Raw genomic sequence first — 16,702 nt, 5'->3', positions numbered from 1 at the left:
TATTCTCGGATAAAAGTTTGGTCGAATTGGGCCTAAGCCATATAGATTATAGAGTCTAGTCCAGTCTTTCTCTGGTTACATTATGGCCAATATTTCATCAGCTAAATCCATCCTACTTTGCCTATTCGTAGAAAAAGTGAGCTCTCAGTTCATCCACTACATATTATTCTCTGTTGAGGACCCAGTCTCGGGTTCTACAAGGCTTTAGTGACATTTTCATCAAAAATGCTACCCAGGCAGGGTAGGTATTCTGCTATTTTGTTACTTATGCTCAGACGTAGAGCGAAAGTCTGATTAATTTTGGGGCTAGGTCACAATTTAATTATGTATTTATAATAATTATTCTATACATACTTTTCTCTGCCTATTTCTCAGTGAAAATGATGTAATACTGATCTATTTAATTAGTATTTAACAGTGACTTCACTCGATTTAAAAACAAACAATGTTCAGGTAACTGCCATGAATACTCGATTAAGCTGCGGTTTCGATGCAATCAGACCTCTTTGTGATGAATGCATGTAAAATAGTGCAATTAAAGCAGTAGGTCTTTTTAAAGCAACTCTGGATACCACTTTTGTAGTCTCTTATAAAATTATAAGAGACTCGGTGTGAGTTTAAGTAGTGGGTTAGATTTTACTGGACTCTACTCGCACGTGATGAAAACGCGATAATTTCGTTTTTCGCGATACTTTCAGGGGTGATAATGTATGTTCATAAAGCAAATATCTGGGCTTTGTAGGTAGTGAAATAAGACAGAAATTTGCCTATTTTATCTAAACTTAATGTAATCAATTTACCAAAACTCAAAGAAAGAAAACGTAGAGTGGATACCGCTTGCACTCATAATTCTCGTTCTTGTCCCCACGGAGATTCAAACCCACAATTGTCGCTGAAAAATTCAACAACCACTGTCGTATTGTACTCAAGAATGATCATTTGCATCAGCTAAACAATCATGTCCCTAAGATTAATATCCCTTGACAGCAGAACTGCAGTTCATTCAGCTTTAATGTTACGACATAATCACAAGTCACAACCTTGGTCGACAATTTTCTCGTAGAAATCTAGATTCTACCTGCGTGCTGGTATTTGGCAGCCCTTGCTGACCAGGGCTGCTACGATTTATGAATATAAAAATTTTGCAAATTACAAAATTTTGTAGTAGTCGTTTTTGCGCTTCTCGTAGCTACGAATTCGCTACGAAGTTTCGTAGCCGTAGTAACTATTAGTTACCAATTTCAAGATTTATATTTAATCTATTTCTAATCCAATATTGACGGTACCTGACCGAGCGTATTGTGTACTCGAACTCTACTACTATCTAGTATTAAGGTTAGAAGGTTCGAATCCCGTGAGAGCCAAAGTTTAGTGTGAAAAACACGACCGCTTTACCATACCCGATGTCACGGACTTTCATAAAATATATTTGATATGAATTTTTATTTGTTTTGGTATTACATTTTTTTAAATAAAATTAAGTGGCAGGTATACGTAGCTGCTATGCGGTCAGAAATATTGTTCGGTAAGCGAAATCCAAATCGCGAAAGGTCGTGGGTTCAAGCGTCATTGATACAATCAGTTTTTTTTTTAATAAAAATCATTTTTAGGTCCTGAGTACCTATAAATAAAGACCTAATGACTTTTATTTATATTATTATACTCTTGCAATAAAACTACAGTTTATTCAATTAAATTTTTGGCAACCCGTGAAGTTCATCAGGGTTACCGACAACGAGTCCTGAATACTTTAGCGACTTGTTTGACACAGAATTCGGCATCTTACATAACTTTTAATGCAGTCTGCAAAGATAAGTTTATTTTTTACTAAACTAGATGTGGCTTATGGGCAGTTTAAGGATAGTGAGAAAGAGACATGAATATTTACTTAAATAGTTTTTTTTTGGAATGTATTACAAAAAGAATTTGAGAATAAATATAACAAGTGAAAGTAGAATCTGACCATAAACTAGCAATTTGACAAATATTGATCCATTTCTCTTTGACAACAGATCCTAAAACGACAGTTTTGAAGAGTAATGGTTTAACTTTCATGCCCAAATATCTTGTGACAACCCTTTTGTGACTATCAACGCACAATCGCCAGCACATCAATCTAGTGTATATTGTATCATTTACTCATCTGATTTTGACACTTATGGTAAGGACATAAACTTCTAATTGATTGGGACATTGGCTATATTGTGGGAGGTAGCTGCAGTGACCCATATTTGCATAAATGATTTATGTGTGTTATTTTCAACAGTCACTGAGTTTCTTCCGCCACTTCTTCTGAGCACCAGCCCATATGCTGTCCCGAAGTGGTAGGGCAAGCTATCTTTGGGACGTGTATAAGTGCCCTGGAAAGGGCCTATGTACCGAATAAACTATTTGAATTTGAATCAATTTTGGATTTACGAGTACCTACATACTTTATTCGCAAACCAGCAAACTTTACCTCTATGATTCGACCAGCAAACATTACTGCAAACTTTAAACTGGCGGCTGTAAAGTTTACCTCTATGATTTAAACACAGATTCCAGAATCAAGCTTGCCCACTAAGATCGTAAGTTTGGAATCGACAAGTCTCTTACATTGTCGTTAATCATATTCTAGGTAGAATGATTAAACTGCAGTCGTGCACAGTTGAATAAAAATACGGCGCGGTCAACCTCGCGCATTCTTCGCGACAATCGCTGCAACTATCACCGTGGATATAACTAATAGTTTGTCTTTTGTTACTTATAACTAGCGGCAGCCCGCGACTTCGTACGCGTGGATCCCGTTTTACCCCCCTTAGGGGTGGAGTCTCGTAAAATTCTTTCTTAGCGGATGCCTACGTCATAACATCTACCTGCATGATAAATTTCAGCCCGATCCGTCCAGTGGTTTGGGCTGTGCGTTGATAGATCACTATGTCAGTCAGTCAATCAGTCAGTCAGTCAGTCAGCTTTGAGTTATATTTATTTAGATACCTAATGTATTACTTGCATTTTGCCCACAACTTCATCGGTTTAGTTGAGTTGACGACGCGCAACGCCTTCTTGAAATAAATTGTGTTTGATATCATTTTTGTCATTCATAACCCACTTACAACTAAACTAAACATAATACCTACACTAGGATGGTTTCTCTCAGTTTGTAGTACGTCCTTCAGATCCATTTATACGTAAATTAGATTTAGTCTGAACCAGAATATGAGACTTCTTTACAAGTAAAGCTTATGATAATATGTTGTAATAATCCACCGGAAATTAATAACCTATTATTAATGTATTTTTGTTTGTTACAGAAAGTTATGTCGGTGTTAAACGGTAAGTACATGTATTATAGGTAGAGCTTAAAAAATATGTAATAATTTTCATCACTCGAGTTACATGATTCAATTTTTACAAAATTGAGGAATACAAGGATATAATTTCCAAAAAATCTTCTTTCCTTGATATGATTTCAATTAATTGATAAGAACAATTAAAATAGATACAGTATACAGTTCGATGACATCGCCATATCTCGGGGCGGAAGTCTGCGCGCCGGCCTTGGCACTTTCATAGCTGCGCACGCGTCGGTCTTTTATCACGTGCGAGATATAGCGCACATTTGGAGCTTTCTTGGAGGATGTAGGCAATAGGATGAGTAAGCATTTTTTTAAATGTATTCTTCTTCTTCGTCTTTTGTCAAGTTTCTGCAGATTTTTTTTACGACGTAGGTATGACCTTTTTGTTTTTACCGTAATATACATACTTCAATAGATTTCACTAACTGTTGCATTCAATAAGTTGATCAAACCCGCTACTGAATTTGGAGTTATAGGTGGTACCCAAACCGCCAGGTAAGGCTATGCAGGGTTCTATCCTACATGAAAAAAATTGTATTACCCAGGAAAAGTATTTTCTTTAAAAGGTTTTGAAATGATGCTTTTCTTTGAATAATTTCTTGAACTAAACTGATAGAAACATAAAAATTATTTATGAGATTACTTTGCGCGTACCTACTGATGGAAAACTACCAGTCCGATAAAAAAGTTAAGCTCTATAGGTAAGCTAGCTATAAGAGGCTCTATACCCAGTATGGTTTAGTTAAATCAGTTTCAATAAATAAGCCTAATTGACAGCTTTCAGTTTATATTAGAAGTGTTAATTAACTAATCTCACTGTTAGTAGAGTCTACGGATCTTTTTTCGTGTCAATAACATCTTAATGACCAAAAATTTTAAATCACATCACTTTTCACAAAAGCAGGCCATTTTTAACCGACTTCGACCAAAGAAGGAGGTTCTTAATGGAAATCTCCTCCCCCAGTAGTCAAATCAAATCAAATCATTTATTTACATTCCATGTGTGGTTTGAATGTCTCTGACCACTCACATAGTTATACTTTAAAACATAATACAATTAAGTATCATAGCAAAAGAAATTCGTGGTATTAGAAATACTAAATCAATTAACCAAACAATAAGCAATAAGGATACTGGATTTCCATTTAATTAAATTACAAGTCATACGTATGCATGTATGTTGTATGTAGTCGTATATTTGGAGCAGGAAGTGGCATTTCGAAGTCTGGGCTCGGTTTTAAAAGAGTTTATTTCAGAGTCATTGCTGTGCATAGAGTAAAATATCACAGAAGGTCTAAATTCCTTCGATTGGAGTTAGGTACTGAATGGGTAGAAATAGTATCTAACTTATAAGTAAAATCTACCTCTTCGAAACTTATGTCTTATACATACATACATACTACAATGCACCAAATTTAGAAATTAAAGGTAGCCTTTCGAACTAAGCGTCACAGGCGCAGCGTCTTTAGCTTTGGTCTTGTGCCACTAACGCCGCGTCACTAACTCGCTTCGAATGGCTACCTTTAAAACCAAAGCTAAAGATGCTGCATCTGTGACGCTTAGTTCGAAAGGCTACCTTTAGACCAAAGCTAAAGACGCTGCGTCAGTAACGCTTAGTTCGAAAGGCTACCTTAAGAAATACCTACAATTTCCAAATACAAGTACGCTTACGAAATCTCGGGGTATTATTAGTACTCGTAGACATTAGAGACAGAAACCGGTAAAGAATGATTTTTTTTATAAAATGGCTAATTTTTCAATGTCATCAAACAATTAATACCTTATCTTTCTATCAAAAGATACAGAAACAGAAGAGATTGATTGCAAATTGTTTCACGATTTTAGCACCAGTCGAAAATTCCCCGATACCAACCTAATTTAGACATACTCTACATTGTTGACGCTTCTGTACTTCTACTCTATGTAATGTAATGTAAGGCGTGTCCACACTAGAGGCTGTCACGCGGCGAATTCGATCAGAGTCAGTGGAATTGGAACCTTGCGGCGACCTTACACTTACATTCGTTTGAAACGAATACTAGCCTAAACTAGTGACCTATATCTGTAGGTTAGGTTTCAGAATTTGTACCTGCACGGTACAAACACTAGAATAGAAAAGTCCATGAAACAGTGTAATCAGATCTTGATACAAAGACTTTTATTGTGCAAGTGTACACCGACAGTCTACGATGCGTCGAAAATGTTGTATCTTCTCTTGTTTTAAATTAAGAGTAAGGCCCAGAACAGACGGTGAAACGCAACTGCAACGAAACTGCAACTGCTAGTTACTTTTGAGTTGCATCTAAGTTTCTGCCATAGCGTCCGTTGAGAGACCACACATGACGCGACCAGTTTGAAACTTTCAGTTTCAGTTTCATTCATCAGAATCATTAGAAAGTTGCAGTTTCGTTGCAGTTGCGTTTCACCGTCTGTTCTGGGCCTTAGTTGCAAATCTGTTCAGCCTTCATGAGCTGCCATACATAGATAACCTAACAACCCATGAAAGTCTGAAATTATCTACCTATTTTTGATAAGGTTGTTGCCTGCAATACCCATTTGACAAGCTTTACCTCATCCTCGTTATTCATTATCATATAAAACGTTTTCTTTATTATAATAAAGATAGTTACAACTTTAAAACAAAAATTACATGTCATCATGATAATTATGAGACAATTTATGGAAATACATTTCTTTATTGTGGTCGTAAAGTTCCCTAATTAAGTAACTACTTATTGAAATCAATTACCAAATTCGTGCGAAATTATAAAGAGGAAGAGTTTTAAAAAATCACAAGGTTTAAATTTAAAACTGGTAGAGTTATCGATCATGAAGAAACCACTTTAATAAGCATGATAATAATAATTGTCTCGCTTGCTCGACCTTGTTACGGATCGCACTTGACATTTCGGCAGTTATGCGCCCGCTTTATGCTGTAAATAACAAGTCAATATTTAAAAATAAATACAGATTATATTATTTGTACTCTCTAAATTAATAAATTTAATTCCAGTTACAACAAACACTAGTCAATGAAATGAAGTTATTCTTTATTATCTTTATTGTTTATTTTTTAATATGTCCATATTCTTACATAATTATAACCGGAAGGAAGGAATGAACCAGCTGAATTAAAAGTTATTAAATTAATAATAAGCAAATAATGTTATGATTATGAGGTACTTACGTACGTGCCTTAGTTATTTACTGGGACGTAAAAACTTACAGAGAGTGAATTAATTTTTCTATTTTATGAATAAATCTTTTAAATGTTTACTTAGCAATATATTCTGCAACACAATCAATCAAAATAGTCAGTCATAATAATTATTTTCCTAAAAAAAAACTTTTTTTTAATATTAAAAGCAGTAATGAGGTTTAGTTAACATGAAATTGGGATTCATAAAAGAGCATTCTTAAAAACCTATTTAAAAACAAGACAATTTCTTCACTTTACTGAGTTTTAAAAAAAAAATTGCTTAATTCACTTCTTGGTTCCCTCTCGCACAACCCTTGGGCGTGTCCAAGGTCGCCCGAGCCGGATGTCGAACTGCTTACGTCGTTTCCTCTGCTCTCCGCCAGCCATCACCATAGTAATGTGACAGCTTAATACTCCATTAAAACCTCCTGTCAATGAGATCAACTCGTCAATGTTTCACTGATGAAAATAAAGCTCTTGTAAGAATATGCAATGTGCAAAAGAATAAAGTCTCGAAGAGAACATTTTTAATAAGTAGGTGACTGGGAAATAAATTTCTTCAAAATCACCTGTTTACCTTAAACTTGATGTGGTCTTTATGGGACACCTTGTACACCTACGTACTTCTGATTATATTATAAATGAATAAATTGATAAGTATTGGAGCCCCAAATTGATATCAAGGCTGACGCCTATATTCAGTGGCGAAGCCTTCATGTGAAGGTACATTTTACTGACACTTCACGCCTACAAAAAGGTTTGATTCCTGTTTAAGCTTTATATTCGTTTATTCTTATTTGTTAAAATTCTTTTTAACTTTTTCTTTTGTTAAATACAAAAGAAAGGAGTCCGTTCTAGAGAGAACGCGCTTCGACGTTGTTTCTTAGTTACCGCTGTAGAAAGTATTACCAATAGTTCACTAGTAATCCAGGGTTTACTGGTACGTCACTGGTACGACAGGACTTACTAACTATAAATCAAAGCTTTTAACCTATTTCTCATTTAATTCACAACTATACTTAATCTATAACAACGCCCTCTTGAGTTCCACATTGAAAGTAAAACAAACTTTAGCTAAGTCAGTGCAAAATTAATTAATCTTAGTTTCAAACTTTAACAACGAGTAAGTGAAAAAAGTATCGCCATACAAGCAGCAAGATGTCGTTATTAGATTATATTATACTTTTTTAATCTGGATAGTTTTAGCTTCAAAGTTATCCTGTAATATTAAGGACAAAGCTTAGGTTGTATATACAATTATGGCTTAAGCTTGGTTCATAGTTTTACATTAATTTGCATTTGTTAATACTAGTAGAGCCTTATTGCATTATCTTAGCGGTGAAACTTTTTGCCTATACCTTCCTTTTAACTATCTTTTAGCTAAGGTGTATTAATTTCCCTCGACACATCATAATATTATTATGTACATTTTATGTATAGTAAGTTCCTCCTAACTTACTTGTTGCTTATGGTTTTATTAAGAATTTATATTAGAAGGAATTTTGATTCTGATTCTTCTTCTTCTTCTTCTTTTCAGCCAAATGACGTCCACTGCTGGACAAAGGCCTCCCCCAAGGTTTTCCACAATGAACGGTCCTGCGCTGCCCGCATCCAGGCTCTTCCCGGCTTCTTCGGCTGATTCTGATTAATCTGTACTAAGTAGGTTTTTTTATGTAGTTACTCAATTTTGAATCTGTATTTTTTACTCTTCACTGCAGGAGGTTGACTCTTTATAATTTACCAGAGAAACATTTAGAATTTGGCCCACACTCCCCACGTTGGTCAGACGGGTTGGAGAGGCCTGAAAACTTTTAGACATTTCATACTTCTGTTTGTATTTGTTTTGAAAAAACATTCAATCAGAACTTTCACCAGGAAATGAAACACATAATTTATATAACAGTATTTTATTGACAGCTATTTACAGTCAGTACACGTAGTATTTCGTCCACCTCACGTTGCCGTTTTGCAAGCTGCGCGCGCGCAACGATTGAATTGTTGATTGTCGATAGTTGCATAACATAATTACTTTAGCTCAATATTGGCACTTGTTACATGATATATTATTATATATTTACATATTTATATACAATATAGAATTGTTTATACTTTGAAATGTTAATTTGTTTAAAAATATAATAATTATAATACTTTTACAATACTGATACATACACATAATATGTACAATTATAAAGAATAGGTAAACACATCGGATATTCACAAATATTTAGAAGAATAATGTAAATCAGTACATAATAGTAATATTTACTTGTAAGTATGTCCATAATTATGTAGATAAATATAGGTACCGAAATATACATAACTATAAAGATAATTTTAATATATCAGTTAATTTACTTGTACAGTCATATTATTAAAAACTTTGTTAATAATACGATCAATAAATAAGAATACACCTTAATACGTATAATTTGTGTAAAATATAAAACGTTTTAAAGCTTTACAATCCAACATTTTACTTATTCTGAACATATTGACTAGCACTAAAATTATTATTTACATAAAAATCGTAAAAAATCGTTCGTATCGCTTTGGGAATAACAAAATTTTATAATAATCATAAAATTACGGTGCTTATTTAAGCTAATGCCACACTACTGTGCCTAAATCAAGCTAAGCTTCTTTCAGTAGAGACAGTTTCAGCCTAGTAATGTGATGTTAGCCTTTTAACGTTTACTTCCCTACAACAAAGTACCTAACCAGTGAAGTTGATGGTGTAAGAACCGGTGTTGGGGTCAAAGTTCTGGGCTGGGTGTCCCGAGAATGGGTTGTAGTTCTGGTTCTGGTAGTTCTGGGGCTGGTAGTTTTGTTGCTGGTACGTCTGGGGCTGGTAGGTCTGGGGCTGGTACTGGTTGTAGCTAGCCGGCTGTGGGGTGTAAGAATTGTAAGAGAATTGAGGTTGCTGGTGGTAGATCTGGCTTTGACCGCGGAATTCCTGAGGGAACTGCTGCGGGGATTGGTTGAAGAGGCTGGTCTGCTGTGAGTAGACGGGGGAGGTTCTGATGGGTTGAGGCTGGGAGAGGGTTTGGGGTTGAGAATACTGCTGGTACTGAGGTTGGGGTTGAGGTTCAGGCTGAGCGCGGATTGAGGACTGGTGGAACTGCCTTAGAGGGGCTGGTCTGCTCTGGGATTTTCCGTTGTATTTGGGGTCTTCGTAGATCCTTGGGTCTTCACGGTACTGGCCGTCGTCTTCTTGGCCGTCAGTAAGCGCGTTAGTCGGGTGGTCGTTCAAAGTTGGTGGAGGCACCATGATACCAGATCCTGGAATATAGAAAATACAGGTTTATTAAGTGGCTAACTTACATAATTGTAACTACTAAAAGATATTTTCGCTTTAAGTGGTAACGCATATGAATTTTAACATAATTTCCGTAATTAACAGTTCTTTAATCTGGGGTATTTTCTACAAAGACGTAAATGTCATAACATTTAACATCTCTTAGCTCACTAATTATGATAATAGAAGAAACAGTTGCCCAGTTATTTTCTCGTAAACGGTTATCAGAGCATGAAGGTCTCATGTGGTCTTAAATTATTTCGTCATCTAAGCGTTCACGCTCTAATCTATTTATTTAATAGATCAATTATTAAATAACTTATTTCATTGTTTTATTGCTAAGAATGCACGCAATTTCGCAGTTTAGAGGATAAAGGTTTAGTTTTTATTTATTTATTTATTTATTTAATAGGACAACCAACAAGACATACACTGGAAGATAATCAATATTTACAACGTATATAACTTAATCTAAGTGCTGCCTTAATTATAGGTTGCCACGGCATGCAATAATTTTAGTGTTAAGTAACTGATTTTCTAAGGACTGCAAAATAATTTCACTAATTACTTTCCGGATTCTAACAAATTAATCCATATTTATTAAATTATTTACTTATGATTCAGATAAAGCACAGCTCTACACAGTTGTGTAGGAATTGAGTTCAGGAAAGTAATTATCTAGTAAAGTAACTACACTCGACATCAAATAAATCGCACCTCCCGCGACAAGCATTTTCAAACATATGCTTCCCCACTTCCCACCAATATTGGTACCATTTGAAAGCCTAGTTCTAACCTTCATTTCATTAAAGGAAAGGTTTTTACCCCAAAAATGTGTCTTTAGAAGGATCCAGAGTCACTTCTTCAAAAAATAGGTAGTTACGCTAGAGCCAAATTTTATGGCTATAAAACTGTTAAGTTGGGATTAATCGCTATCCAACTGTTAAAAAGGACACGTGAGATCATTATTTGGTTTTATAACCATAAAAATTGGTCTAATTGATCCCATAGGTGGGCCCAAAGTGAGGTATTTTTTCAAGTCACATTTATGGTATGTGTTAATCATTTATTAAGAAATTAAATGTGTTTTTCTTTAAGGATATTTATTGGGCTTTCAAATAACACCAATATTGTTGGGGCACCATGATTGTGTCAGAAGAAAATCGTTAAAGTTCGCGTCGCGGAAGGTGCGGTTTATTTGATGTTGAGTATATTTTCAGCTCGACTCAAATCAAAACATTGTGGACTAAGTATATTATAAAAAAATAAAAAAACACAACTAAAATGAATTATTTTGTCTGGAAGTTTGAGTTCTGTAACTATTTTTGTGCTAGTCAAATAGAGCGTTATTCATAAAATTAACTAAACATTCCGAAAATGATCAAAGATACATACAGCTCAAACAGATTAGTCAATTACAAATTATCCCCGACTGATACTTCAATTATTGGATAATTTTGTTACAGTTTAATTTGCCATAATGACACGATATTACCATACTTGCGATACGTATCGATGGATCTATGACAGGCCGGCTGTATCCCTAGCTGTCAGACGCGTAATTTTAACGGGACAAATTTTTAATGTTATTTTACTATAATTTCGTGTAATATTGTGATAAATTATACTGAAATCAAGTGTATATCGTATAAATAATGTATACGAATGTTATACGACGAAACTACATAATATTTAAGACAAAAAAGTGAAGACAAAATTTCGTCAGCTGTCAACGAAAAATCATCATAAATTCAAATTTACGGAACAAAATAACAGGGGAGTATTGTTTTTATTCATTAATTAAGTAATATCTATGGGTAAATTACATGTATTTTTTATTATACACTGAAATTATAACAGTACATTCCCAACGTTGAGGTTATATTTTCATGTAAATAGTCTTATTTTTGCCTTAGAATTCCTCAATTTTAAACTTTATTCTGTAAAATAATACAATACGTGTAAAAGATCCTTTATTATAAGTGAAAATAAGTAGACAAATTATTTACCAGTTATTTTAACAAAAAATTCCTACCCACACAACTTAGCTTTACTTTATAAATTGGTTATTTTCTGTACTAAGACTCTTAAATGCTAATAAGATAGTATTAAAATACAGATCCCTAATAGTCTATCACCTACTATTATTGCCAAAATCACTAAAACCCTTTTTTTAATTTTTTTTTCTCGGTTCTTCGATCGGGATCGCTACCTACACAAAATCCTATTTCCATTGGTAAACTTCACTGCAACAAGCTTCAAGGATGTTGACCCGTAAGGCCACCATGAAGGACATGGAAGTTAAGTTGAGGCAGGCTCTCCTGGACCTCAAAGCTTCACGAGAGGTCAGCGACCAGCTGCTCCGGGAACGTGAAGACAGTGAACAGGAGATCCAAAAAGTTGTAAACAGGAACTCACAACTGAAGAATGAGCTTGCCGAGCTTCATGGCAAATATCTAGACTTAGCGGAGCAATGTTTGAAGTTGCAACAAACAGTGAATTCGTTCAGTGAATGCAACAACACTCATGAGCAGGCTTTGGATCGCATCCATGACCTTGAAAAGAGCCTATGTGAGTCACATAAAACCATAAAATCTATGGAGGAGGAAAAACAGGTTCAAGAATTGAACTCAACCGTGAGCCTGTATAATGAATTGATTAACAGTGATCACGAATTGAAGAATCCAACTATACCTATAATAGACTTGACATGTGATGTGTCTTGTTCCGGTCCAGCAGTAAAGTATCAATTTAATAGTAATAATAAACTTAAAAAATATATTAAAATCAAAAAATTTATCAAGAAAACCAAAAAATTAATTAAATTTCAACGTAGTATACCTAAACAGTCAATTCTAATGAAAGAGAAAAATCTTTTAAAAGAAAAGCTTAAATCATACAACTTAATAATAGAACAAAACAAAAAGTTGTATGATGACAATACTTTAATCTTACATGAGAAAATCGATGACTTGGAAGTTTATCTTAACACGTTGAGTGCGAAACCAGGTCTATAGACCTTGTGTACGTCTCGCTTACCGTGCGGCTAAGAAAATTATAGTCTTCCTTGTCGTGCGAAAGGCATAACTTCAATTGGGTCCGGTGTAGGAAAGTGATGAATATATATCTATGATGTATTCTTAAAATATAATGTAATGATGTACCTACCTTAATACCAGGTTTTTAGACCTGGTACCGCACGGAAGTAATAAAATGTCTTCACAATGCGAAACCAGGTCGAAGCACCTTGTACCCTGCGCACCTGGTACCGCACCCCACGCTAGCTTCGTGCAGCCAGTGTTGCCTCGCATTCGTAAGAAACGCACATGTCGACATGGCGTCAAGAGAAACAAACAAAATCAAAACTGCAAATTGATTATAATTTAATTTGCTACACGATTTATTGCTAATTTAAGTAATGTTTTTCGTGACAAACATTTGAAGTTGTAACTAAATGTTATTAAATAATATGTTTTCTTTAAATATAGCTTATTTAAGTATTTATGCACGTATGTCCATTCAGGGACTGGGTAGTCAATGCGAAAAAACGCTCAACGGTTGGAATGTGCAGGTGTCAAAATGTCCATACGGACCGGTTGTTAGTGTGGCAGAAAGTATGAACGTCAAAAAGTCCCAGTGCCAAAATGTACATTGTTACCATGGTTACAATGGTTTAGTGACAAATGGTACACATCACAAAATACAAGTACAACAAAAGGTGTGATAGATAAAATGATCAACTGATATATTGTGCTCATGAATAAATTAATAAAATTAAATGTCAAAATGTTCAATGTTCTTGTAGTCTAGTCAATAAAGTTTTTTTGGACATTTTTACCTTGATGCATTTAAACACGTGTTCACGTTAGCTATTATACAATAAGACGCTTGTTCAAATAAACCCGAAGACATTTTAACTTCAGATCATTTTAACCATTGCTCATTTCGACGTTCATACTTTTTGCCACACTAACAGCCGGTCCGTATGGACATTTTGACACCTGCACATTCCAACCGTTGAGCGTTTTTTCGCATTGACTACCCAGTCCCTGAATGCGTATGTCTTATTTGTAAAATATTTAGACTAAATTATTAAAACATCTTTGTTTGTTACTTTTTTAAATTTTTATTAAAACTTAATTTAAACTATCGATATTTGTATTTCACATCCCTAGAATACCCACCAGACCTCCCTACTTTAGTGCGGCACAGGGTGCATAAGCCTTGTATTTTGAATATAGCTATAATTTTTATACTAAACAAGTTATTCACGAACGCCTTCAGGTGTATGTCAATAAATGCATTATTATTAATATTCAAAGAAAAAAAAACACAATATCTATTAACATGAAGCCAAAAATAAAATTAATATATCTTAAATATTACAAGGTCTTTAAGCCTTGTGCCGCCACAATGTAAGTTTTAATACCAGGTTTACTGACCTTGTACCGAAGGAATGGAAAGTATTAGAAAGTTACTGCCGCAGCAAAGGTGTTAAACAGATCCAATCTCGGTATGAAATGGCACAGAAACAAATCAATGAACATGTACTGGCCACTTCCGAACTTGTTGACCTATGTAATTATAAAACTGAGCGTTTTGAGTCCTTATCAAATAAACATTCTTGTAACTGTATTAATGGCCTTCAGCCCACTATAATACCAAAGTCTACTCAATCTGAGTCGGGGCAGGACACATTCACTAAATCCCAAACTAATGTAACTGATTTGCCTAAAAAAATTAGTGCTACCTGTAATGAAAGGAAAACTTTTATTTATTCTGATCAACTTGGTCAAGGGTTAGGTTCTATGCTCAGGGAGCACTTGAATACACAAGTATTGAACTATTGCTACCCGGGTAGGTTTCTTACAGAGATAATTTACGAAATTAGTAAAAACCAAAAATTGGATGAGAACTCCAATGTTATCATAATGTATGGTAATAGTTACTTAGTAGATAAAAAGAGTATAATTCAGAATATTGACCAACTCTTGGATTTGCAAAATAGATTAAAATTTAAGATAATTTTGTGTGCTTTACCCTATGTAAATTCAGGGTATAATTTCAATAAGATCAACAAGAAAATATTTGATTTAAATATGCTAATGTATAACCTGACTTATCGTCATAGCGACGCACTTTTACTTTTTGACATAAATAAATTTATTTCTAGCTTTAAGTTGACTGTAGATACAATGTATCTCTCTAAAAAATTAAAGAATAAATTAGCCTCTTTGATTGCATTCAATATTAAATGTAATCATATTCATAAAAATAATCATAATCAGGGTACTAATAATTTGATTTCTCACTATGTAAATAGTAATAATATTAAGACTGTACCTACTACTAGTTGTTTAAACTGAGGCACTCGACAAAGGCCAAGTCTGGAACATTCAAGATTGTTCATCAAAATATTCAAGGCTTGACCAGCAAAGTTTTAGAATTAGAGCTTTTCTTAAAAAGTTTTGACATTAATGTAATGTGTATTACTGAACACTGGCTTAAGAAATATGAAAGCTCTCTTTACATAGATAATTATCAGTTATGTAGCGCGTTTTACAGGAAGTCTGCCATTCACGGAGGCTCCTTAATATTTGTCAATAATAATATTAAATGTAAAGAACGCAAAGATGTAGTAGGGCTATCAGTTGAGCGTGTTATCGAAATTTCCTGTGTCGAGCTTGAGAGTTACATCATTGTATGTGTGTATAGACCCCCTTCTGGGGACTTTGGTATTTTTGAAGCGGCTATTGAGGATGCTCTTAATAAAACTTGTAACAGCAACAAAAAGGTCTTAGTTTGTGGAGATTTTAACGTCAATTTACTAGATAGCTCATCATCATATTCTGTAAGACTACTTTCCCTTTTTAAGTCATTTAATTTGTTTAGTCAATTTAAGGAGCCAACTAGAATTACGGAAACCACAGCTACTTGTCTAGATAATATTTTCTCTAGCTGTGTCCCTGACAAAAAAGCTGTCATACACAATCTTACGTCAGATCACTGTGGTATTAAAGTAGAATTTATTTTTAATAATTCTAATAATACAAGTAACAAAAATGCCGTATGTAGACCTGTAACCATTAGTCGTCTAGAACGTTTTAAGAATCATCTTTGAAATAAATTGCATTTAGTGCCGTACGTGCAGGGAGACCCAGATGCTCTTTACAATAACCTTTTCGAATGTATTAAAACCGAACATGACAAAGTTTTTACTGTAAAGCCATTAAAACCAAATACCAAATCTAAGTTTAGTGACTGGGCTACTAAGGGAATATACAAAAGTCGAAATACGTTATATGAGCTTTATGGCATGAAAAAGTATAATAATAGTATATCTTTTCTTGAGCATGTGAAAAAGTATTCAAAAATTTTTAAGAAAGTTTGCTTCATGGCTAAGTCTTTTTATATTCGGGACAAGATAGGAAACGCCAGTAATAAAATAAAAGAAACTTGGAATGTTATCAACCGAGAGACTGGTAAACTAAAACCAAGAGATAATGACTTTTCTCTCAAAGTTCACGATAATTTGATATCTGCAGATAAAGATGTAGCAGAAGCTTTTAACAAATTTTTTGTTAATATAGCTTCAGCAACAACTGCCAACTTAAAGTCATCTCCCTCCGAGGCTGAAGAAATATTGAAAACCCACGTGACACCCTGTGACTCGCACTTCTCTTTTAAACATATTACTCCATTAGATATCACTAAAACTTTTAATCTTTTAAATGTAAAGAGTACAACTGATATCTGGGGCATCTCTGTCAAGATAGTCAAACACATTATTGATATAATTTCCCCACAGTTAGCGATAATATTCAATAATTGCATAGAGAAGGGAATCTTCCCCGACCTCATGAAACA

The 16,702-nt window shown here is 34.4% G+C and overlaps 1 protein-coding gene across 1 annotated transcript in view; it reads right to left on the bottom strand.

Moving 5' to 3' along the window:
• Positions 1-8,428: 8,428 nt before the first annotated feature.
• LOC135072725 (activating signal cointegrator 1 complex subunit 2 homolog) overlaps positions 8,429-16,702 on the bottom strand; it is a 28,150-nt gene continuing 19,876 nt past the window's right edge. Inside the window, exon 3 of the mRNA XM_063966752.1 lies at positions 8,429-9,819. Coding sequence (XP_063822822.1) covers positions 9,254-9,819 — 566 coding nt within the window. The 3' untranslated portion in view covers positions 8,429-9,253. The remainder of the gene's footprint in view (positions 9,820-16,702) is intronic.

This window comes from Ostrinia nubilalis, chromosome 6 (assembly GCF_963855985.1).
Source record: "Ostrinia nubilalis chromosome 6, ilOstNubi1.1, whole genome shotgun sequence".
In the NCBI taxonomy this organism is placed as follows: Eukaryota; Metazoa; Arthropoda; class Insecta; order Lepidoptera; family Crambidae; genus Ostrinia; species Ostrinia nubilalis.
Note: the sequence above shows the minus strand (reverse complement) of the source record. Positions and strands in the feature narration are given on the sequence as shown.